General features: G+C 28.9%; 1 protein-coding gene across 1 annotated transcript in view; it reads right to left on the bottom strand.

Annotated features, from left to right (window-relative positions):
* Nucleotides 1–2,704: 2,704 nt before the first annotated feature.
* The window catches only part of LOC113551036, a 62,307-nt gene continuing 37,632 nt past the window's right edge, over nt 2,705–27,379 (bottom strand). The window contains exons 3-5 of the mRNA XM_026953038.1: nt 15,253–15,463; nt 12,151–12,312; nt 2,705–4,800 (exon numbers count right to left, since the gene is read on the bottom strand). Coding sequence (XP_026808839.1) covers nt 3,575–4,800; nt 12,151–12,312; nt 15,253–15,463 — 1,599 coding nt within the window. The 3' untranslated portion in view covers nt 2,705–3,574. The remainder of the gene's footprint in view (nt 4,801–12,150; nt 12,313–15,252; nt 15,464–27,379) is intronic.

Genomic DNA, 27,379 nt, shown 5'->3' on the forward strand with positions numbered 1-27,379 from the left:
TGGTTTATGTGTATTATATTTTCGCTTTCGAAACAAATTGTATTTGTTTGATTTGTATATAATATAGCAGCACATTTACGATTAATACATTTCCAGCGAGTTGTACCGTCCAATTTCGTATTAGCTTTTGAAAACTTATAATTTTCAAAAATTAATAAACACTTTCCCTGGTTACTTTCAATGAATTCAGCCATTATAAATTATTTTAATGCTTTTTAAATAATTGTAATTTAAAAAATGTCTATCGCGACTTGGTAGGTACTGAAAAGTATAGGTACGTATGCTAGAACACACATGTTTTTTTTATAAATTAGATTTTAATTAATTTTTTTATTCTTATTAGATAAACATCTATGTTTTATAAATTATTCTTAATTGAATAAATAAAAAAAATGATTCTATATTAAATAAAACAATCTAACTGAAATAAAAAAACGACCATAATTTGAAAATCTTATTTAGTCGAGGATAAAAATATATTTTTTAACTATAAAAAATGTAATTTGAATAAAAAATTACAAAAGAATAAAAAGTGTAGCAATTTTTCTAAAGAAATTTTAAGTTCCTGGTTTAATGTGGTGGTGCCAACTTCAGGCATGTAGGGGGGGGGGCTCGAAATTTTTAAACAATTCCCACGACTAAAGTTGAAGTTTTCAAATTCTGGAAATGAGTTTGCAAATTATTGCACATTATGCAAACTATTTGCAAAATATATATGTATAAAAAATAGTGCCTATGTATAGTTTCTATATTTTTAAATTAGTGTAAGCGCAATTATTGTGGAACTTTATTTATATTTTTTTTAACCTTTGACCTATCAAACAAAGCGGGGGTAGTTGGCACCACAAACTGAATTTTGCTCTGTCGCCGTAAAAAATGTGTTGCAAATTTTTTTATCAACGTTGCAAATTGTTGCAAATTAGTTGCGAAAAAATGAAACTGATTTAGAAACGATCGGACAAAGTCGGGGTGCCAACTTCACGTACACGGGATAGCGTCAATAATTAACATGATCGACAATTACCACGAATTTTGTCTACACACATTTGAAAGACTGTATAATCTATAATATTTATATTATGTTCTGTATTATATATAAAACAAAAAATAACCAAAAATAATTAACGGCATCATGGTACATCATAAAACTATGAAAGTGTCTCGCCATAGTTTTATTTTTATAATAATATTAAACATTCCGCTTTACGCGTTTATGTTACTTGAATGTGTTTTTTTAGCTATAACTTTTTCCACGGTTTAAATAAAATTCGTAGAAGTATAGTTGAAAATGTTTTATTCATTTCTTCGTTTAAATTAAACTGTTCGTGTATTCATAATATTTATTTAATGTTATGATTACAATTTTATAACGATTCGCGTTATAATTCGGCTTAATCTAATAACAAATTTCTAATATGCAATTGAAAACGAGTAATTTTGACATTTACATAATCGATTTTCATGAAATCTACTGAGATACTCCAAGTCCTCAGACGGGTATAACATATTATATTACGGCAATATTATACATTTATAATTTTGATGTTAATCCCGCTTGAAGCGACAATATTATAAGTATTAAATAGTCAAACAAATTGTTGGGAGTTTACTAATGAAATAACTGTTATCAAATTTACACCGATCCCAATCGCTTAATACGAGATAAATTATTTGCATATTAATCGTGTATACTTACATATTAAACACAGTGCTGTCTATATTCAAATGTTTTTGTTGTTTTAGTAATTTTGTTATCTATAACATCACTCAATTGCGCAGTATAAACGAAATAAATCCTAAAACTTTGAGTTTTCAATGTTTCAACCGTTAAGCTTTACACTTGTCGTCTTTCCAAACTTACATCGTAAACTTTTAGTAGGTACTTATATTTAGTTTTCACATTGCCATTGACTTTCGAGTTTTTTGTTTCTCTCTGCTAGCTTTGTTCTAAATTTAATTCGTATACTTTTTTCTTGGCTCTTATATAAGTTCTAACTTCTGACAAATGCTCTACCAGTCTACCAGCAAACAATAAAGTGCACGGCAACGACAGAAACCCTTGACTGAACAATTTAATAATACCCATTTAAATGAAACATATTATATTAATTTTTAATATTTTTTAAGGGGATAGTTTGATTGAAAAAAATTTAGGTAGTTGCATTATTACCTAGCTATGTATTATATTTGTGTAACAGTCATTAACTGCATTTTTAAGTCCTGCGATATTATAATACCATTTTTGTGTTAATAATTATTCTGGATTAAAAGCTTGTTAATCGACGTTCTGTATCGAATTCTACATATTAATTTGTTTTGTGAAAAATGTATTATTTTAATTGAATTCAGTATATCAATGCTTAACAGTCGATGGTCTGGAAAATAATGATATTTTATTTTTAATTCTATTAAATTTGGTAGTTTTTATACCTATACTTACTTTTCATTTAAAAGTTTTAACGGTGGCTGTCATAAATGTATTTTACGTAAAACAAAATAAAAAAATTGTAATTGAATCAAATATCATTAGGATAATTAAATATCAGAATTGTAAATGGTTTGGGCGTAAATCACATGGTTATAGACTAAATAAATTGTTTTTATTTGACATGCATTTTTATAATTGTCGACTACCAAACAAAAACTGGTTAATGTTTAAAATATAATAATAAAATTAAAGTCATTAAATATCTGATATCAATGTAACGTGAAACGCTATAAATACTAATATAATGTACAATCTTAATAATTCAAAAAAAGCAAAAACAAAACAATGTTCAATTTACAAAATAATAATAATTAACGTATAAATAAATTTTAATCTTACAATAAAATTGGCACCAAGTGTTAAAAATAAACAAAATATCTTAGTCTAAAAATGTAATAATGTTTCTATACATAATATAATATATTATATTATATCATAATAATAATAAAAAGAATACCTAGTCATATGAGAATAGAAAAACGACGAAAACGAATTTTTAGACTTGGACACGTGTACAAGACTACGGTGAGAGAACCCTACTAATAAACAAGTACATAATATGATATACTTTTTTCGTCTTTGGTCGATTTCCTAACGAAAATTATGATAAAATAGTGTTGTACGTTTCTATGTAAATGTATATCATAATATACCTTCCTATTACTACGAATTGAATCGGCGCACATTTACTTACCAATATCTTAATAGAAAAAAAAATAAAAAATACTAACCAAACGCTTTAAATAATTTTATACACAAAAACAGATTTTGGTTTGAATAAATTACTATCGAAATATCTAAATATACGCGAATACGTGTCTCAGAAATGTGCATGTATACAGTATATACGCGCATATAATATAATATATAATGAAGACCAAATGTCGTCGTGTTTTCCATATTATGCATGAGATATAATAAACTATGCACTATAATGTGCATCATATCGATGAGTCACACAATAAAACATTTAAAAAAAAAAACGATTTTTTCCGGAAACCCGTTGAAAATACGACGGAAACGGATGCCGGCGAATGCGACCGGAAATCAAGGGACGTCGAGAACACGCGAACGGGCCACGGCGGGTTACAAAAAATCCGTGACGAACACTCGTTTCAGATCGGGCACGCTGCCGCCGTGATGTCCGCGGCCACCGCCGCCCAGCCGTCTACCTGCTATGCCGCCGAAGCCGCCGCGATGTCTGCCGCCGGCGCCGTGATGGTGGTGCACCTGGTGGTGTTGGTGGTGATGCGGCTGCGGCTGGTGGTGATGCTGCTGCTGCTGATGCATCATTTTGGCGGCGTGCGGATAACCCGCGGCGTCCGCAGCCGCTTGTGCCGCGACCAGCGAGTCGACCGACAAGACGGACGTGAGACGGGCCTTGGGCCTGCGGGGCGTGGGCGGGGTGGGCGGCAGGGCCGGTGCCGCGGAGCGCACTTGATGCCTGTGATGTTGCTGGTGATACTGCGGCGGCTGCGGGTGTTGGTGGTGCCGGTGGTGCTGCGGCTGCGGCTGGTGGTGCTTGGCACGTCTGGTCGGCGCCCGCTGGTACGGGACCCGACCTCCGACGGGCGACCGGTCGGACGCCGGCGGAACAGCGACGACTTCACCGCCGCCGCCACTGCCGCGACTGTCGCGACTGGCACCTCCGGATCGGTCGACGGACGCGGCGAAATACTCGAAATCGTCGTTGGCCGCCGTCGTGGCCGAGCACACGCTCCGGGCGGACAGCGTGGCGTACCCGCCCTCTTCGTCGCAGTCGTCGCAGTCGTCTCGCCTGTCGCATCCGTCGTCCGAAGAATCGTCTTCGTCGTCGGCCGTCGTGTCCGTGGCCGCCGCTTTCTCGGGCCTGTCCGTCCGACGTCCGTCGTCGTCCGCGTCCCGTCCACCGTCACTGCCGCAACAACTCGTCTCGTCTTCGTCGTCGTCGTCGTCTTGGGCGTACAGTTTTTCGCGGAGCTGTTGCAAGTTTTGCGGCAATCGGTTGTCCGCCGCTTGAACGCCACCGGCTGCGGTGGCCGCGCTGGCTATGACCGACTGGTCGTCTAGGCTGTCGGCCGGCGTCGAGTCGTCCGTCACCGCTTTGCAGTCGTCCACCGTCGTCGTCGACATGGCCGCGGACGCGGTCACCATGTTGGCGAACCGCAATGACCGATGGTGTAGTTGTTGTTGTTGTTGTTGTTGGTCGTGGTGGTGGTGTTGATGGTGGTGATGTTCGTCTTCGCAACAGTGACCGGCAGCCGAATCGTTTGCAGTGTGAATGAAATGTGGAGGTGGTGGAGAAGAAAGTAGGCCACTCATCGTCCTAACGCCTGAAAAACCACCAGACACCAATATTAATAATGTATATAGGACATGGATACTATAGTGTATAATATGGGTTGCAAAAATATGATCTTAAAATGTACGATTAAAGTATTTTCTTTTAAAATTGTATACAAGAAAAAAAAATTATTATTTAAAAATATTCTATATGACTTATTATGAAAATTGTTTTTATCAATATTCAGCTCGTGTCAACCGAGTTTCGCTTTATCTACAATCATACACTTCATGACGTGAACTATACTATACTCTCAGTCTACAGTCTATACTATACTAAACACCAAACCGACCTAACTGATTTTTTTTCGTTTATTTTCCTAAAGGATCTTGATGATATTACTAATATTTACTGTATCACTATATTGTTATGTTTAATCTTACACAATTATAATTTATATAAATGTCAGACTATGTATTTAAATAAGAAAATAATATTTCTGTTGTGTTATTGTTATATGTATAAAAAGACTTAACACAAAAACACCAATTGGCAAAATATCATTGAGTAATGTTTACGATACTGTTATTGTGTGTTATAGATACTCAACAATAACGTGGAAAACGTTAGATTTCGTGATACTGTGATTATCAATTGAACGGTTACAACGAGAATAAAGGAACAAATACATCAAACTCCAAACGGTATTTGGCTGTGCAGGTAAAGTTATTAAAGTTCAATATTATGTAGGTACTATGACTACAACGAAGTAATCTACGAAAATATAGTATATTTATGTTCTGAGCAAATAATAAAACATTTTTTTAGCGTTTTTAGTTAAATATGTACACATGTTACACATTGTATACGTAATATATGTATATAAATAAAAAATAAACGTACTATATATATATATATATATATTATATATATTATATATATATATTATTTAAAATATAAATGTTTACTGTTGAACGTTCAGTCGGGTTGTATCGTTCACATCGGTGTAATCCAACAATGTATTATTATTAATTGTGATTACAATAATAATGGTTCTCAGGATAGTCTACAGTCAAGGTTTAGCCTAAAATCAGTTATTATAATTTATAATGCCCGTCGACAATTCTCTCAACCTTTCTCACGTGCGATTTTTCTTCAAACTTATAAGAAAATCAAAAAACGACCTATTTTAAGTAATAAGATGTTGGTACTAAATTCTCGAATTTCCTCACACAAATTCCTGGTAGGAAAATTATTCACCAAGGAAAAAGTTAGAATAACATTCTCATCATTGTAAGGCCAATATAGATTTACTTGGAAATCAGAATATACAATTAAAAATTAAAACTACATTTCTTAGACAATATAGACATAACAATATATTATTTTACCGCGCGCTTTCTCAATTATAATACTGTATATTTTATACCCATGTAAAATGTAATACTTCATTTTTTTACAAAGTGTGTCATAGGATATTATACCCACTGTCTTTTATTGCCAACACACGATTTTTAGCCCTGTGACCCGTATTATACAATATAATTTTATAATTTGTACATAGTAGGTAATAACTAATAGGTTAGCTCTAATAATCGGCAATAAAATAAATACCCGAATGTGTATATATAGTATATATATAGACAATATTATTATTATTATATTGTTGGGTTACGGTGCACGGTCAAACGTCAACGCCGCCGTGATCATAATAATAATAATATACTGTTATATAGATGATGAAAAAACGCAGTGATTTAATATATATAATAATTATGTTTGGTGGACGTCGTGTTACACGCTCGGCGCCGGCTTGGAATTGCATTGGACACGAGCAAAATTTAATAAATATTCCAACGGCCCTCGATGTGCCCAAATCACGTCGCTATTAATTCGTTCTTTGGATATTTTTTTCCTCTATATTTCATATTATATTTTACAATCGCAAGAAGCCTATTGTTTGTATATTACTTTAATACGATATAACGTAATACTATAACTATATATTGAATTGGTAAGTATTCGGCACGAAGGACATGATAATTACGCGTTCTCTGTGCGTGTACTATATATTTTATAGGTATAACTATCTAAAATATAAAATAATATAATATTTAAAAAAAAAATAGGTCCGTTATTATATTCTATAATGTATTTTATGTAGGTATAGATAGAGACGAGATGATTTTTATTATTTTCAAAAAACAATTGAAATTCGTTTACGGTTTGCAGTTAGCCGTTCCTCGCCCGCGAGTACATATTATTAATTGTTTACGGATCGTAGTAGGTATTTAACTATCAACGATAAGACTTTAAGTCGGCAAAAATAATCGAAATCCAACCGACGAGTCTCTCGTGACCACTTAAAATTTAAACGATAATCTAACAGTATTCGTGTCATTAGTTGTGTATTATTATAATATCGTACTACGTACCTACAACTTTCGACTAATATTAAATTCATCGAGTTATTCTAAAAAAGGAGTAGATAGATATACATAACCAGATTATATTATAATGGACTACGTTTAAAAACGAATTTCACGCTGATTTACTCAAGTGGTGGTCGTACCCGTGTGTTGTATAGCTGATTTACCTATAAACACACACGCGCTGTGATTATCTACACGTGGTGCTGCATTAGTAAGAAATAAAACTCCTACAACAACGTTACAAACTCGTGTCGTTGTTTTTATATTAGGTACTTTTAAATTTAATAGCGGTCCTGACGGAGAGAAAAATTCATAATGCAAATATTATATACTTTTATGTGCGATATACGCATATCGTCATAGGGCTCGACACGACGGCGTTTTTGTTTCGTAGGAGTTTTTTTTTTTTTGTCAACAAAAATTCGATTTTAAAAAAATAAGCGGAAAACGAACCGGTAAAATTTTATAAATAAATAAATAATAATAACGATATTTTGTACACGACACTCTGGCAGAAGTATATACACGTCATGAAAACAATGTGTCAATAATCGTAAGAAAACTATGTAGTATATTATTATTATTATTATTATTTATAATTATTTTATAATGTTATATTATTATAATATCGTTGTAGGTACTTCGTTGACGATGGAATATTGCAGTTTGCATAATGATGGCGCAACGACGCGACGACCGGAGAGACACGTTGGTAAACAGATCGAAGACCCGAACACGCGAACGTAATAATCACAAACATGGTGTTTCACTAACTAATTAAACATATTCACGTAAGAAAACCTAACATAGGTAAGTAGGTAGTATAGGCGTGTGCAGAGGAGATGCCTGGTATGCTATAGCATCCACTGCGGGTCTGTGGAGCCAGCTTGTTTTTTACTTTTTAGTTAAGAGTTTATAAACGTTTTTATTTATAAAAAACTTTTGACAGAAGATTAGAACTATAATAAAGTATTACTTAAATTAAATATATATTAATATTAGTAATAAAATGCAAAGTTAAAATTATATTTTTACTTATATTAACTATTATTTTGAGAGAACATTGTAGTTATGTAATACATTTTTTTTAAAAAAAATTCTGATTTATGTTTTTTTGAAGGGAGATAAAAATTGAATTATTTTTAAATATATTGGCATCCCCTACGAAAAAAGTCTACACACACCCATGGTAGGTAGGCAGGTTTAAAATATTGTCGTAAAAATACGCACACACAGAATTCTAGACGCGTCGCAGCGGCGCGCCGAAGACCTGAACGGAATAACGCGCAACGGTATTATGTTATAAAGGCGCGCGCACATCTTATAATAATAATAATATACCTAATATTTACGCGCACGCACAATAATATTAAATATATTTTTTTAACGAGTGCGCCCGCGTGTATGCTTTACAATATAATATTATTATTATTGTCATACTCTCGCTAGCTTGTGTTGTGCGTGTAGAATTTTCGGTTTTTCACGATCGCGCGACACGTTTTTTGTTTCGGCGACACGACCGCATTACAATACGACTTTGTTGGATATTATATGACGAGGTAGGCAGGCAGGTATTTAGGTATATACAATATGGTAAGATGCCATCTATTTATAATACGCGCGACGTTTATAATATATATCATCGTGGCCCGCGTTGTTAATATTTGCCAAGGCAAAGAAAACGACGATGACGACGACGAATGATGATGATTATTATGATGATTGTGATGACGATGACGGTAATAATGATAACACGTTAAAGAAAATATTTACAGTTACCTATTATACGAATATTGCATATTATTCGCGTATAATACACGGTTGTATCGAACAACCGCTCGACTGTGCGAGGTCATCAATATTTAAACAACTACAATAATATTTCAAGGAAATTTTTGATGTTTTCAAAAATAATATTGATGTAACATACATGTTCAAATAACATGTTTTTTATAAAAATATAATACAAGACAACGGTTTTAATCAATTTAAACGTTTTTTTTTATTAAAACGAGTTTTTTTTCAATTGTTTAAAAAAAACTGTTTCTAAACGTGATTTAATCAAAATTAAAACGAAATAAAAAGATTGGTACAGGTATTTGGTTGTAAATATCAAGAAAATAATAATGTAAATAATAAATTATTACAATTGTATTATAAATACAATATTATATAATATGTTATATTGTTATATGAATTTATTGGAATATAATTAATTAAATCATCATCTATGTATATGAGATGTATTCAAATTTGTTAATTTGTTCTAAATTTTATTATAAAACAAACTTGTAAACTAATTGTTAGTAGTTTTTCATGGTTATCAGAAGATATTGAACTTATATTGTTATAAAATACCAACAGTGTCAATAGTGACTACACTAAAATCAGTCTCTAATTATTTACATATATTTATTTATAAATTTAGTGTATCTTTAAATTTAAAATGTAATTGACTAAATTATTAATTTATTGTTAAATAAAAAAATAATTAACTATTGCAACAAAAAAAATAGTTAATATATTGATATTTATCAATAAATCAAAAATTATACATTTTTTTTTTAAACAATTTTTTTCTTAATTTTCTAAATAATTTTCTAAATAATTGACTTTAAATATTTTTAATAAAACACGTTTGATTATTTTAGATACCAAACATAATAAGAATTTGAATAATTATTATTTTATTTATAGTAACATTCATAATGTTTAAAATAGCCAATTAAGTAGACCATAACTTTTGCAAGAATTTACTTAGAAAATGAGTGTAACCTCTTGTTAAATTCGTGGAAACATAGTTATATTATGAATCGCTTATTATTGCCGTTTAAACAATGAGTAAGTTGACAATATCACGCACGTACTTGATGTGTACTCCTAGTGCGTATCTGTTTGAAATCAGTTTTTAAAATGTGCCTTGTGCGTTGTAAAAACGAAATATCGTAACGATCACGTACTAACTCTAGTCAGATATGAGGTGAATTGGTTGTACTGACAGGGACCAAAAAGACCGCGCGGCGTAATATGATGTTGCGTTGCAGCGTTGGGAGAAACCGGTCCTGAATCTTCTCTCGCGGAAAAGAAAATCTAGAGGTTTGCTGTATATATAGGTACTCAACACATGATATTATTATTGTGTTGTATACTGCAACGATATAATGTTACTTTTATTATATTATTAAAAGCCATTGCGAACTAGCGAGGTGCATAACAAGAAGGCGTGCGGCGCGCGACGAATGGCAAGTCAGAGTGGTGAAAATAGTCTATTCGTTTTTACCGAGAAATTCTACCGTCTCCGAAGTGAACGAGAAAAAGAGCGCACAATATTCAATGTGAATATTTTATAACATTTTGTCGACATTTTCGTGTCGCTGCCGCATTGTTACGACAACGTACGATTTATAAAATTTGTTAGATTTTTATTATTATTTATTTTTTCACCTTGTAGAAATTTTATTATACGTATGCACACATGCATATATATATATATATATCGTGTTTTTCGGTATTACATTATATATATATATTATATATGACCGGCATTGGGCGGCGGCAGTCGTAGATAATACAATAATAATAATAATAATAACATGACGCGTATATATATATATATTATTACGAGGTGAATTCCGGAATATGTATAAAATATAACGCGTACCTGCAGCCTACACGTCCGTTTATCCGTGTGTGAATATTATGTTATTTGAGAAAGTCGCACATGTGATGCGCAGTTCCAGACAGACCCGACACGCATACAATATTATTATTATTATTATTATCGTCATGTACTCGTATATTATATTATGTACGTTATTATTATTTTGTTGTTATACACACATACACCGAAGATATGGATACGAGATTTTACGATCGGGTATTCGCGAGTGGACACTGGTCTGTCTGGCGACATTAAACGTTATGGGCGCAAAACAAAATCCGATAATATAATAATATATTGTACACTTCGGACAAATGTCCCAATCCCGTATAGTGCGCGTACATCGTCGATACACATAAAGCACGACGTAAACAGAAATGGACGATCGTTATACGGAGTCAAGCCAATTCACGCGACTGTGTATCGACGTAAAATATTATTATTTATTACGGTACATATATTGTCGAAAAAACTGCAGTGTAGTGTGCATAAATTAAAAACCGTCGCCGTGTATTATTATAGTTATTATAATATATCGGTCGAAACAACCACGCGACCTAGACATATCTAGAACCTGTAAAGTCATAATAATACGAGTATTGTATAATATTATGTCACCAAAAATATTATTATAGCATACACTATACGTTATAGTATCTGTGGTATTTAATATAAATTCGCTGCGGTTCAAATAAATATAATCGAACGGGTGAAAAAATTAGCTGCATCAATATCATGATGGATGAACCATGAACGGTGAACTATATATTAATGCGTTGGGCGTTTAATTATTTTCTATTAAAAAATACATAGAGACTGCAGAATGCTTATGGTTTTCTGTATTTTTATTAATAATATGGATCTTAAATTATTAAGTACGTTTTAATAAATAAAAATATATATATAGCTGTAGTGTTGCAATCGTAAGATATTAAAATTTTGATTTTTACCTTCTAATAGTTTGTTGTTTATAATATGTTTACCGTTTTAAATAGAAATATGAATTATACATAATATATTAAAAAAAAAATAATATTTTCGTTGAAACAAATATTTTATAATTTTATTTTATTTAATCTTGTTTTAACAGTAACTTAAAAAAAAGAATATTTTTCTTTTAAACTCGAAATATAACTGCACTTTTCAGGTTTTATTGGATATTTTTTCGTTTTATTAGGTATATTTAATTCATATTTAAATATTTTAAAATTAATTTATATGTTCTTAAACCATCTGTCGAGAGAGATATTATGAATAAATATGTGTGTGTGTGTATGTGAAAGAGAGAGAGTGAATATATACGAACCTCGTCTGTAGTTGTGTAGAACCGGAACTCTGCCGTCCAAGCTGGCGAACAAAGATCCGTTGGTGATGGGAAATCTGACCGCTTCGCCACCACTGGAAGGCGGCGGAGGCCTCCGGGCATCTTGCAACGAACCGTTGTACGGGCGAAACTTGCCGTGTAAACCTGCAAACGCACGCCACGCATGTCAGATAAAATTTATTAAAATATTAATACATTTTTATTGTTTTTACGGTGCGCGGTGTGATTGATTTAATATAATAATAATAATAATAATAATAAACTATATTTCAGAAAAATATAATAGGTATAATTGTATTTGTCGAGTAAAGAATTTCATTAAAATAGAATTTCCGACTTTGATATATGATTTTATATATTAATATGTTTAAATGTACTACTGTACTACTATTCGAATGACGTATATATTCTACATGAACTGGTCATGTCTCACGTGGTTGATTAATCAATCTGTACAACACATCATTTTCGATTTATTTTGAGAATCAGTTCCCTGTTTATACGAAGTTTATATATTACAGGCTTAAATGTTTTTAATGTAACAGTAGCACACCAACGTATATAATGACTAATGGTGTTTACATTACTCTCACCCTGACACCCTGTATATGTATATAGCAATACACCACCACCCGTACTCGGTCGATTCGCTGAATATATATACGGTGAAGAATGGAGTAACACTTATTCTTCTGTAGAATTTCAGAAGCAACATATTTGCTGCACTGCAGGAATAAAATATATATATCATTCTCATTTCCGATTTTTTGGGATACGACAGTAGGTTACGCTTGGAACAATTTCAGCAAATATATCATATACCATTTATAATTGTATATATGTATAATATTATATACTCTCAATGTTATAACTTAAATACGTTTGTTCAAACGACCTTTATTCTTCAAAGTTATGATCGTAATATTTTTTTTAAAAATACAAAGGCGGACAGCAGTTACGAATTTTTCACTAAAAGATAAAATATTGAATAAATGGAAAACGAAAAACGATTTAATTCTTAAGCGATAAATAGTCAACATGGCATATTATATTGAATCAATAATATAATATAATATGAAAATATGTAGTATAGATATAGAGTAAATAGCTTTCGATTTCAATTGTCAAAACAGTAGCTGTTGTAGATTCTGTTTTTATTTTATATTATATAATTCTTTCGGTATAATTTATTCACATTTTTATTTTTTATAAAAATAAAATGATTGCAATTAAATGTATCGCTTTTGTTTAGTTTAAATACGATATTTATAGAAACTACTTTTTTAAAATAGATATCCAGTATTCGAGAAAACATGAAATAAATAAAATTACACTATAGAAGATTTTACATTTTATATGATGATTTATATTAAACAAATATATATTTATCACGAAAACTATTAAAAACACAGAATAAAATAAAATAAAATTTAATTCTGCATTTGAAGCAGATAACACGTAATGTCGTAATATATTTAGGTATATAGATAATAATTTGAAATATGTACATCAATATTATTAATGATATATTTCCAATCCTAACACGTAAATGTAAAAATGTCATCAAAATGAGAAATATATAAAATATATTATAGTAATTCTATAATATAAAAATATCATCGTATTCCCATTTCAGAAAAGAGTCAAAATCAAATAAATATTCAAGTAAACGATTTTTTCAATTTGCATTTTACGCATTCGCGTATGTACCTACATAATATTATTATTTTATATATGCTCAGATGTAACATATTTAAGTTAAGTCTATAAATGTATAGGGCCTCAGATTTTTAAAATTGTATTATTATGGATTTTTTACATTAATTAATTATATTAAAAAACTAAATTAAGTTAATCAGAAGACAGAGTAGAATCTAATAACACTCACCTTACTCGGTGCATACGAAACTGAATGGGTATAATATGCATATTGTATACTCATTATGTACATGGTTTAATATAATATATGGTATTTGGATAAGTGATGCGTTTACAAAAACCACATCGACAGTCATAGGTAGAGATCGGGGGGAGGGCTTACGGGGGCTTACCCCCCCCCCCCCAAATAAATAAATAAATAAATAATTTGAAGTTCCCTTAAAAATATTAAACAAACAATTCCATAATTTTGTACAATTTTTAGAATTTTTATCATTATTTTATATTCTTATATCCACGATTATATAAATGTACCTAGTACAGTGGTTCTCAATATTTTTAGTACCACGTTCCAAATTTACCCTGAAAAATCTTTCGCGACCCACATGATTTCACTTTTCAAAAATTAGTTATAAAAAACAAAATTTGTATTATATAAATATGTATAAATTTGTAATATATATTTAGTATTTTATATGTTTATAACCAATTTATTTTTATAAATGTACTTTTAATAATGAGGTGTATGCGAAATATGTGATTGTTTTCTGTTATGGTTAATAACAGCATTGACATCATAATTCAAAAAATTGTTCACGACCCACACTTTGAGAAACGCTGACCTAGTACATTACATACATACTATTTACCAATTTAATATTTACGGTAACATACCGAACAATTAAGGCATTATTATTGGTGATATTGAAGATATTAAAAAGAATATTTCACCTCAAGTATTTCCTAATCTTTATAAAATGATACAACTTGCTTGTTCTGCTACGTGCAAAAGAAGTTTTTCTGCTAGAGGGAAAATAAAAACATGGCTAAGAACATCCATACATCAAAAAAAAATTTAATGAATTTTAAATATAATATATTGAAAAAGATAAGACTAAAGCTTTAAGTAATGAAGCTATTTTAAATACTTTTAACAAAAACTTTAATAAAATAATAATAAATTAAGTTAAAAATGGTAATAGTATTTTATTAATCATTCTTTTTTTTTTATGTTTGTAATTATTTAAGTTATTATGATAACGAGAACAATTTTTATGAGTGATTTAATATAAAAAATAGTTTGTTGGGGGTGTGGGGGAAACGTCCCCACGGGTCTGTTTGGCATCAAATATTTGAGCCCCCATCAATATTTCACAGGATCTCCGCCTATGTCGACGGTGATAAAAAATAAATGCATTTATTTACCTTGAGGGGGCTTAGCCCGATCCGAAACGCTTCGTCTCCGGTACAAGTTTGAAAGCCGGGGCACGAACTGGTCGTCGAACAGGAGCAATACTACCGGCCACAAACACGCTTCGGCCAGCGCTGCCAGCATTGGTAAATTTTTTAGCACAGGTGCATAATCAGCAGAAAACACAAACTTTGAAGGTATGAAATGTTCGGAAGCCATCAGCACCTGTAATACATCAAATTTCTCCATTAGAATGATCGATTGCAGTTTATATAATATAATATATTATGATACTTTAAAATCTAGAGTTTAGATATTATACTATATTTATATATATAAACTGATAGGTAATTCGGTATGACATTTAATATTTTAACATTTAATAATTGTATTTCAATACTATATACGTCAAATAATAATAATATATTTATATTATTAAACATTTATATGATTTCACTTACACACCATAGGAAATTATATATTTCTATATTTTTTCTACAACAAAACCTTACATATTTCGAGTATACATCTAACCTAGATATTATTGTGTTTATCCGATAACCTAAACCCATAGTCGTCTTGTAACACATTCGAATACGGTTTTTAAGCATTTTTTGTAATTTAGACTTAAATTTAGGCATAATATTTTATATCTGTGTAAAGGTATATATTTTTCTTTCAAACAATTTAAACACAACTACAAAAATAAAATATTTTCATTAATAATTTTTACATGAAATAATTGTCAATTATTGTGACAGAGCAAATCGAAGACCTTCTATCTCCAGCTCAACATATTAGCCATCTTCACTTAATCTACTGAACTGATTTTAATAAAGCTTAAAATATATAATCGTGATAATGGTCTGAAAATGCATAGATTCAATAATATCTTTTTCAAGAAAGTTTTTTATTTAGGTTCATTAATAGTTTTGAAAATATAAAAATAAATCTAAGTTTTTATAAAAACAAATAAATAGATTGTTATTTAAAAAAATGAAGTAACTATTGTGTGTATTTTAATGAATTAAGAACAACGATCTTTTAGAAAGATTCATAACAAGACATGCATAAATTGAGCGCATCTAAGGAAATAAACCAATCCATAAATAATATTGCAGTTCTGACGATATATTTACCTACTTAATTTTAACTCACTAATATGTTTTAGTTGGTATAAAATATATTATTTATAATTCAAAGATTGAAGAAAATAAATACATATTATGAAAATATGCCACTGTGCATAATAGTGTCTTTTCTTAAATATGTACTGGATCAAAAAATCTAAGGAGATTAAATTCCTATTATATCATTAAAATTATAATTTAAAAAATTCCAAATAACTAATGCTAGAAAACAATTTTCTTTAATACTAATAGTATAATAATATTATGCTTTTAGCATTCAGAGGATTTAAGGAATGACATTGTCAATACTGAATTCCAAGTTGGGTTAACTATAAGATAATATGCAACACTGTCACATGTAAAGACGCTATCTAGGATTATTGCTGAGGCAGATATTTAATTTTGAAAGACTGATGTTTAAAATTAACCGAAGTACACATACTACTATGATGGTTGCGAGATGAGATGAACAGCAATGCTTGTAAATTTTATATAATGAAAATGAATGTAGGTAGTATATTTTAAGTTTATCAAATCAATAATCAAAACTATTATTAGTAAATATTTTTTAGGATGTACAGGTTTATTAATGTAATAATATTATTATTGTGGTCATGCGACAATAAAATTATGTTATGATAATAAATAACATACAAAATTAATATTTAGTTTAAAAAAATGGAAATTGTTCATCTAATCATTGTTGTGTATTAATGATTTGCTGCTCTTTTATACACATCGTACTATTGTACAATTAATTTTAAAACTTGTTACTTTTTTTTTTTTATTAAAAATACGTTAATTTACAATCTGTATAAATAAATAGATTTAATATGAGAAGGAGTCAGGAGACGTGTGTGAGGAAGTCACATAGTGGCACCCTACAATTATGTAACTTATGCAGTTATGCAAACTTGATGTGAATCATTATTTTAAATTTGTTCGTAGAATAGTTATCAGCTTTAAATATTTTATTTGAAAATTTATTTTATTGATGAATAAAGTACGCTATACAAAGTTTGACATTTTTTTTCAAAACTATGTAATATACGTATGTACTAACATTTGTGATTTTAAATATTAGGTTCTATTTTGTTAGGAATATAGTTCTTACAATACTTGTGTATTTTATAATAATTTTGTCCGTGTTATAATTGATGTCAATTACTATGTCAATTCGAGGCCTTTTTAAGACTGTAGCAAGTCTAATTTGATACGCCATGCTATACCCAAGGGCCAAGGCCCATGTGCAATATATTGTATACACAGTACACACCTTGCGCACGCCTAGTTTTTACAGTACTGATAACATTCAATCGATATATCTACCTAACATCTTTGTATTAATTATACAAATTATTATAATTCGCAGTAGCAACATTGTTAATTAGGGAAACGTAATTTTACAAAAATACTAGTCTATTGTCGTTAATTATGTTTATATATATATATATATATATAATTTGATGGTAACTGTAATATTGTTAAAAAAATAATGAATATATTGTAATTAAAATTGAAAAACCTATGTTTAACAATAACTAATTATTCATTACCTATATTATAACTATAATAATCATAAAATAATATTTTTGAACTTAACTTCCTGATAAATAAAAATAATGTTTGTTTTATTTTAAGTAAATTGAACTTTGAAACTATTTTAATGAAATAAGAACCCGTTTATTTCTAGATATAAATTATAGTACCAATATGTTATAGACATTTTTAAGAAAATACATATGCCTAAAATATCAATAAAATAATTCCATTTTTTTTTTTTATTATTATTATTGTTTTCGACACAATGAAATATTAAATAACAATAACAGAAATATAGAAATAAAAAATATTCATGCCTGTGTAATTTTTACAAACATAATATTTATATTGCGGTTGTTGTTTCGTTAATCGTGAAATTCAAATAAACCGCATTGATAATAATAATAATTATGAAATTCCGAACGTTCATAATATAATATAATAACCTACTATACTTCGTAGACGATGTAATTAACTAATTTGATTACAATAGATTACACTACCCGATATATTATTACAAAAAATGTTCAACACATCTGCAGCTATACGGTAATAAAATGATAAATAATATTTTATATTTTAATATAAACTCCAAGAAAACCACCCATATTTTCTATACTGTATAGTGACAGGATACTTATCAACCTAGTATTATGTATAATATATAATACAATATATTAAAAATACTATAAACCATATAATAGTGCATAATAAAGTATTTACGTACTTATATACTATATTAATATATAGTAATATTATATAGACGTCATTTGCCGTCTACTACGCACATATTCAGCATTTCAAACATCCATAAAATGTGTAATATTATATAGTAATATAAGTGATTTCGAAAATAGTTTTCCGGCCTTCTGGACTGCAGACGACCCATTGAGATTTGATTTATGATTTATTATTCGCGTACTATACATTGAATGCATAAGTACAGAATACTGTATATAGTATATACTTATGTGTTATATTACATGAAACGCGACTATTATTATTATTATTATTACAAAAAAAAATTGTTTTCGATAATATCGCAGAGAAATTGTTCCTCTCGTGCGTATTTATTGTCTGATGCTGCTGCTACAGCGGCACGTCTATTATACACACGCGCACGAACATAGGTATACGTATACGTATTTTATATATTATAATAGGTATGTATACACAGTAAATTGCCTCCTATTAAATATTAAACGTTTTCTTTCCACGGGCCAGGTATGTGTGCCACGTCTATCCGTCTAAATATGCCGCCGAATTACCATTTATTATTTTTGAGATGCTTTTATATCTTTTTTTCTTTTTCCTATCTCTCTATCTATATATCTATCTATCTCTTACGCAGGTTTACATAAAATAATATATATATAATATTTTTAAGGCCTCGAAGGCATACTACCTAAATATCACAGACGTTATAACTATTATAATAAGGTGACTATATATATATATATATATATATATATAATACGCAGACCCACAGAGGTATTTTCTCACTGTGAAACGATCATCTCGCCATAATTTTTCTTGAATTTTCATTCTTGTTCAATGATAATAATTAGTGACAAAGTCCTCGTGCATTCGAGTATAGTATATTCTGTATTTGTGGTATACGAATACATGCACATAATACATTGTATATACCTATACTACCAATAATAATAATATATTATAGAATAATAACAGGCATATCGTAACACACGCGATAGCGGACGGAGAGCAATTTACATTATATGGTATGTTAGTGTAGTGTATTACATATAACATGTATAATATGACATCTGTATAACTGTGTATTTATATCGAGACGAGAAACAATATAATAATGATGTAACTACATGCAGAGGAAAAATTTGTTTCGGACGTCAAGTAATAAAGACAAAAAAGTATATAAAGCCGTTTTAACGGGAATGACGCGGTGTTGAGTGGAATAAAATACACGAGAAAGACGTGTACACATAATACAAGTCATACAAATACACAACACCATGCGATGACATTTAGGAGATAAAGAGAGAGCGATAAAATGAGATGAGAAGAGATGGAAAAAGCTAACTAAAAATGCGTAAAATTGGATTTTGCTTCAAGAAACACGCACAGGCAACCGGTGTATCTGCAGTCGTGTGTGTACACAAAATATTATTATATGTTTATTACGTGTACATAATTTCATAATATATGTATATATTTATTATATTTTATGAATTTAATGTCAATAGGTATTATATTGCTGCGAAATCCTGTCTTCCGAGTCGGAGTAAGAAATGAGAGAATAATTAAAACAGGACGTGTTGGAGTTTTTGGATCGAGGGAGAAGGGTGGCTGTAGACCTGCAAAGATCGTGTCGATCGTTTATATTTGTATACGATCTACACGAGTCGTGGCGGTGCTGCTGAAAGAAATTCAAACGCAAAGGCGTAGGAAAAATAATATCACTGTGGCGCGGTGGTTGCAGGTCAACGCGTGACCGCGGTCGGAACAATAAAAAGCTTCGGATCACAGACATCTGTGGCGCGCGCGACATAGCGTATTTCATACATACACACACTATTCAGGTATAATATATGACTAGTACTATATTATTGTACCTATATAATATAATGTGGAAACGTCGCCGACGGTCGCCCCACACATTAATCACAAACACTATCACAATGACGCACAAAAGACGGACCCGTGTCAAACGATTTTATAGGTACTTGACGTCGCGAATGCATAATACGGCTTCGGGTGTAGACGCTCGCGTCTTTAAATAATAGCGACGTCGTTATAATATTATATCATTCGTCTTGGCTAGCGGAAAACTCGGCACTTATTTTCTCGCGACGTCTATTCACGATCCAACTGAGCCGTCATTTAAATGAGCTGCTCGATAAAATTACTTACATACGATAACGAGAGGGTTAAATGTACATACCAGTATATATATATAAATTCGAACGTGTAGGTGTACTATGAAGACGTTTTTATCCATCTCGCAAAATCGATTAAAGGAAGGTATGGCAACAAATGTGCGAGTAATGCATCAAGATATAATAATAATATTATCATATTAATTTAATAGACTATACATATTTTGTTTACGAAAACTGCGTTTGGTGGTTCTCAACTTAAATAATATGGATGTTCAGTTATAGATGTTATTAAAATATGATATCTATGTATATAATAAATTTATATATAAATGTTTATGGTACCTACTCGAGTGTTAATAACCTGCACCTTCAGGCTTCAAGATCAAAACAATATTTAAATCCCACGACGCTATTTAGATGGGTAATTTATTTTCCCACGCACGCGTTTAGCAATTCCACTTTGACCGTTTCATGTGTCTGATAACTGCATAGATATTTAGACAAGCCATTTTTAACATAAGAAAATCTGTCTTCTCAAATTCGCGAGAAAAAACGCATTTTAATATCTCAGTAAGTATAGAAAATCTTAAAATATAACGCAATAAATTATATAAATCTGTAAAATAAAAAAAACAGAATAATAAAATGTTATATTACAAAACGAAATACGATAGGAATGTTAAATTTTAATTGAACTAAAAGAAAACTAATAAAATGTATAGAAAATTAAAAAATATATCAACTATATAAGATAAAATGTTTTATTAAAATATATATAGTATATATAGAGATTCAACAACCATGCTCATCTAACCTTTTATCATTCTTTTATTAATGTATTTATTAAAATTTAGATTTTTCAAAATAAGACTTTTCTGTATATTTAAAAATGTCTTATTTTGAATCAAATTTGATGAATCATCTCTTGTATATCAAAGCAAATTTCATTAAATATCATACTATTCCGATTTAAGAATGTATATTGTATAATATTGGTTAATCAAATATCTTTATACCAACTTACATAAAATCAGCAATGATATTGGAAGTAAAGTAGTAACCATAGAAACAAAAATAATTAATGTAATGAATAAAATAAGACGTTTATGGTATTTTATAATAATGTATAAAAACCTAACATTAAATATAGATAGTATAGACACTCACTTGTGACTAGATAATATATATAGGTAATAATAAATGTATGTTCACTGTGCATATTTTCTGTTGCGGTTGTAATACATACTTACCCAAATAACTCTATGATGCTTATATTTTTCATATTATACAACTCTAGTGATATATTAGAGTAAGTAATTATATAATAGACGAAATTGATTTTTGTTTTTATAATAAAGCCCATGTAAAACTTCAACATTATAGAGTTCGTAAACTTATGATGATATAGTCACCTGCCGTTTGTCAGTTACGATAGTTGACGTAAGAATCGAACAATATATCATATTGTTGTGAGGACAATTGCTTGAATTGTATTTATTCTTATGTAGTAAGAAAATTACAATGTCATATTGGTTATGATATATTGAATTTTGACAGAATGATTATGACTTCGTTCAAAACAAAATATCTATTGGTATTTACAAAAAATAAATGATATAAAGTTCTAGTACCTGAACATTGTCTTACGTGATTTAATTTCTTATTAGTAACAACTCATCAGTTTTAAAACTTTAATTATAGTGACTTAACTGTGGTTGAACACTTTTATTTTAATTAAAAATAATATATTCATTTAAATTCATAGGAATCAAATATTAATTGTATTTTCCATGTAGATTATTTTTTATTTTTTTACTTCTATTGTTGATCATTGCATATGTGATCTTAGGAACTAAAAATATGATTTAGTAAATTGAAATTCTGAAGTAGGTTAGGTTAGGTTTGTAAATTAATATAATTTACAAATTTACATAAAACCATAATGATTTAAACATCATACATAAACTTATCTTATGCTATAAAATAATCTCGAGCAATTAAAGCACATCTGAACAAAGCATATACATTATATACATTAAGTGGGGAATCATTATCATTATTTAACTTATTATGATTAGGTACTGTATATTTAAAAAACTTAAAATACACTTTCCCCTTAATAAATAATCTTGGCACATGTAAGTCGTAAATAACATGAGTCTGGATACAACATTTCACAAAAGTTTTGCATTTCAAACTACTATTGAATATTACTGACAAGAAAATAATTTAATTAGTTTTAAGTTTGTCATATAAAAATAAATTTACAATTAATAATAAGCTACATAAAAATAATTCAATTATAATTTGAATGCAAACATACCAATGTCTTAGAACGAACAAATTATCAAAAAATGTTTTTAACTATTAATTAACACTATAATATAGATATTTGATATTTATGTATTCAATATAATTCGTGAAATTCGGATTACTATCTATACTCACAATAATAATTACTATAACATATTAAAATGTGACCTATTTTTCAAGATCAAGATCCATTGTCGATAAAATCAAACGCCTTGAGCTATACGTGATTAAATCTGACTTATGTAACTGGCCTCAATAATTGAATAAAATAATGTATATACTATATTATACATTTTACACGTCGTATTTATCAATAATTCTCACCAACTTCATATGCGCAAAGAATAACCAGCACTGTTTTGTTCACACCAGTTGTACCTTTTTAATACTACAATGTGACTAAAGAATTAGTGCTAAATTTAAAATATAACATGGGATTGTATCATATCCAACAAGACGTAAAATAAATTTGTTTATTATTCAGTAAAAAATAAAACGAACAATTGAAGTTAAAATTAAGCGAATTTCAGTTGAATCTAACAATGTATTTTGATTTTAATACAATTATAACATTTTATCGAATTGGTGCGTAATTTATATTTTATATATTACTTTTAACGACTTTAGGGTTTTTTTTTAAATCTTGTTAAAGCTAAAATTGGTATTATTATTCGTTTTAAATATATTCACCAAAATTAAATTTTTATAGAAAAAAATATATTCAAAAAAATCATACACATGAAATAATATTATTATTTTTTCGATGAAAAGTGATTTCCAGACATTATCAATCAGCTAAACTCTATAAGTCTATAACTATAATTATCCAAGCAAAAACTTGAAAATTCATATCAAATCGAAATATTATTTTACTAATCATGAAAAAATTACTATTATTATAGACATAAGTGAATTGTCTTTGCAATACTGTCACCTGGCGAGTGCTACAATTTCCTTTCGCTGTGTAGGCCGCGTACAACAGAAGTTCTGTGATTCCGTGCAACCATGACCTATCTGGAGAATTTATAAAAATCCATAAATGCATGAAACTACTTGAAATGGAAATTACTAAAGTAGTGTAATTCATTTTGAACACAAATTTCCCATTCAAGTGGACCATGATGCAATCAGTTACCAACCCATATAATAATACAGAGTAGACACTGTTCAATTAGGAAACACGGTGAGTTTATAATGATGTATATTATTATGTCGATTTATTTTGACCCCTGAGGCAACAATGATCACTTTTTAGATGCTCGGGTAACTTGAACACGGTACATTTAACTTTGTCAGAACTGACGTGTGATGTAATGTGCTTAATAAAATATTTGCTAAGTAAATAAAATTACATATTTACCAGAAAATGATGATATATAAATATATTTATATTATAAGTGTTTGTAAGATGGAAATTGGGTTTCAAAGCTTGACAGGAATTTGAAGAATGAAAATAACTTTTAATTTTTAACATATATCATATTAACGTATATTTTTTTCTGCATATATCAATTAATGTCCCATGAGAATATTTAATTATTTTGAAAGACGGAGAAAATATGTTGATTCTTACTTTACCATTTTTAATTTATTATTAAATTTAATCGTTGGATACGAGTACAATATGTATACAGGATGAATCTTTTATCGAACAAAACTCATTATTTTTAAATCTATTAATATTTTTTAAATATTTTTTAATGTTATGTCCAGTCAGAAAAAATAACATTAAAAAAAAAAATAACGATATAACGTTATAATTTTTTTAATTTACTTTTTTGAAAATTAAAACAAATATTTTTAATTTCGTATTCTAAAGCAGAATGTTATAATGCATAACATTAGAAATTTTGATAAGCAGTTTATGAGTTATAAGTATTATAAGTTTAGGTGAGCTGAATGGGGATACCCCGCTAATTGTATACCCTGAGAATTGTTAGTCTACTGCTCTCCTTACTTAAAATATTTAAAAATCATAAACTACTCGTCCGAATTTTATGTAACCTAACCTGAAAAATATTCTGTTTCAGAGTATAAATTTAAAAACGTATTCTCTTTCAAAAAAGTGAATAATTTAAAAAATATCATGAAAAAAATGTTGTTTTATTTCGACTGAAAATCATATAAAATATTTTTTTTTTAAAACATTAGATTTTGAAATAATTAGTCTGGTTTGATAAAGGAACAACTTAATATACCTTTATAATTATATAATACATATAATAAAAAATATTAAATTGAATTATACTATAAAATATTTTGTTAAGTTAATACATTTTTAATCACCAACAGCAAAAACGTAAAATTATATCCACACTATGTCTTATATATGTTTAAATCATTAATACTAAAAATATAGATTTTAAACTAACTTTTAAAATGTTAATCTACCATATTGTAAATAAAAAAAAAATACTATTAGGTACTAGTACCTACAACATATTGATTCCACACAAACTGTTTATAAATACTTACTAGTTACTACTATACTTACAACAATAGCATATAAAAGCAATTTCTCGTCCTAGTTTCTGGTGTATTACATTAATGATGTGTGATATATAAATATAATATAAATTGTATATTTTGTACATACAGTTTTATAATTCAACTACATGCCGTTTCATATATCATATGGCACACAGTCGCTTGTTAACACACGGACAAAAAAGACAATTTCTATTGTAACAACAATTAGATACCGTCGACGAATAAGAATGTTGGATCGTGAATAGACTGAAACATGTCTACTTCGATTAATACGGTAGAAATACACGTAGTATAAGTGCATTATAAAATATATGCCAATAAGGTGACAAAATGGAGGTCATAATGTAAATATACATTATCCATAAATGGACTCGTAAACATTATATTTCTTAAGATAATTAATCGTTGTTCAATTATAAACTCAGTGCACGGATTAAATGCAATAATAGCAAAAGATAATATTGTGTAAATATATAAGTATATAAGTAAAATAGCCAATATAAGGTAGTATACACATTGTTGACACACACCAAAGTATTAGATAAAAGTATAAGTTTAATAAAAAAAAAGACGCTTCTTAAATTGTGAAAACTTTTTTTTTCTGATCATTCATATTTACGAAAAATCTAATAGAAAAATTAATTGTACATTTTTTTTATGCGTGTATTTATTGTATTTTTATTATAAATTTAATTAATTTTTTGAGGAGTATACGTAGTTATAGAATACCTTGCTATAATATAAATATGTAAGTGAATATGCTTCTACATTTCAATCTAAATTTGTTGTATTACCTATATTAATTACCAATTAATAGCTAAAGATCGATACCAAGATTAATCTTATCAAAAAAAACTAATGTAACAAGATTTTTAGTTTCAAACTTTTAATGTTTAAATGTGAATGTTTTTTAAAAGCTTATATTATTATAACGTTAAGGTTTTATTTTTATGTTGATATTTCATTAAAAATATCTTTACTGAGTTGCTTATTTAAAATTAATCATGTAACTTGAGTAATATAACATTAAAATATATAAAGTACATACATTTCGTAACATAAACGAATTAATAAAGCATTTATTGATTTCTAGCTACTAAGACAAAATGATTTTAAAATAAGTACCAATTATTATATTTATTAGGTATTTCAGCGTAATGAAATTCTACATTCTTAGTAGTAGGGATTTCCTATCAATTGAACAAACGTATCGAAAAAAAAACACATAACAAACATAAAACCCAATTATTATAATTTTGAACTATAACTTATAGTTTCAAAACAAAAGTAAGTTACTAAGTCTGTCAACTTGATGAATATGATAAAATTTATTTTATATTTGTATGTATCTTTTTTCTCCCAAATATCATCGCGTCATTATAAAGAAAATGTATAGTTTTATATTTTAACTATATAACTTTCTCAAAACATAAATAAGATGACAATTTAAAGAGATAAAAATATAAAATAATGATGATCGCAATTTCACGAAAATAAAAAAAATAACATATAGGTACCTACATTATATCATGTTGAAAGCATTATGCTGTGCATATTTTATGTAAAACGATTAACAAAAATAATAAAAGAAAAATATTTGTCTAGTAGTATTCTCTAGAAGCGAGTTGTTATAAAAGTTTATGGTAGGTACTTAAATTTGTTAAAAAAATAATTTAAAAACGATGATGGCATACAAAAAAATAAAACATTCGGATACTTTTTGTGTACCTAATATAAAACAATTGTATTCATTTAACATTATTTTTGAATTTTTACTTTTTACAAATATATTAATGTAGATTTAT

The sequence above is a fragment of the Rhopalosiphum maidis genome, chromosome 2, assembly GCF_003676215.2.
Source record: "Rhopalosiphum maidis isolate BTI-1 chromosome 2, ASM367621v3, whole genome shotgun sequence".
Lineage (NCBI taxonomy): Eukaryota > Metazoa > Arthropoda > Insecta > Hemiptera > Aphididae > Rhopalosiphum > Rhopalosiphum maidis.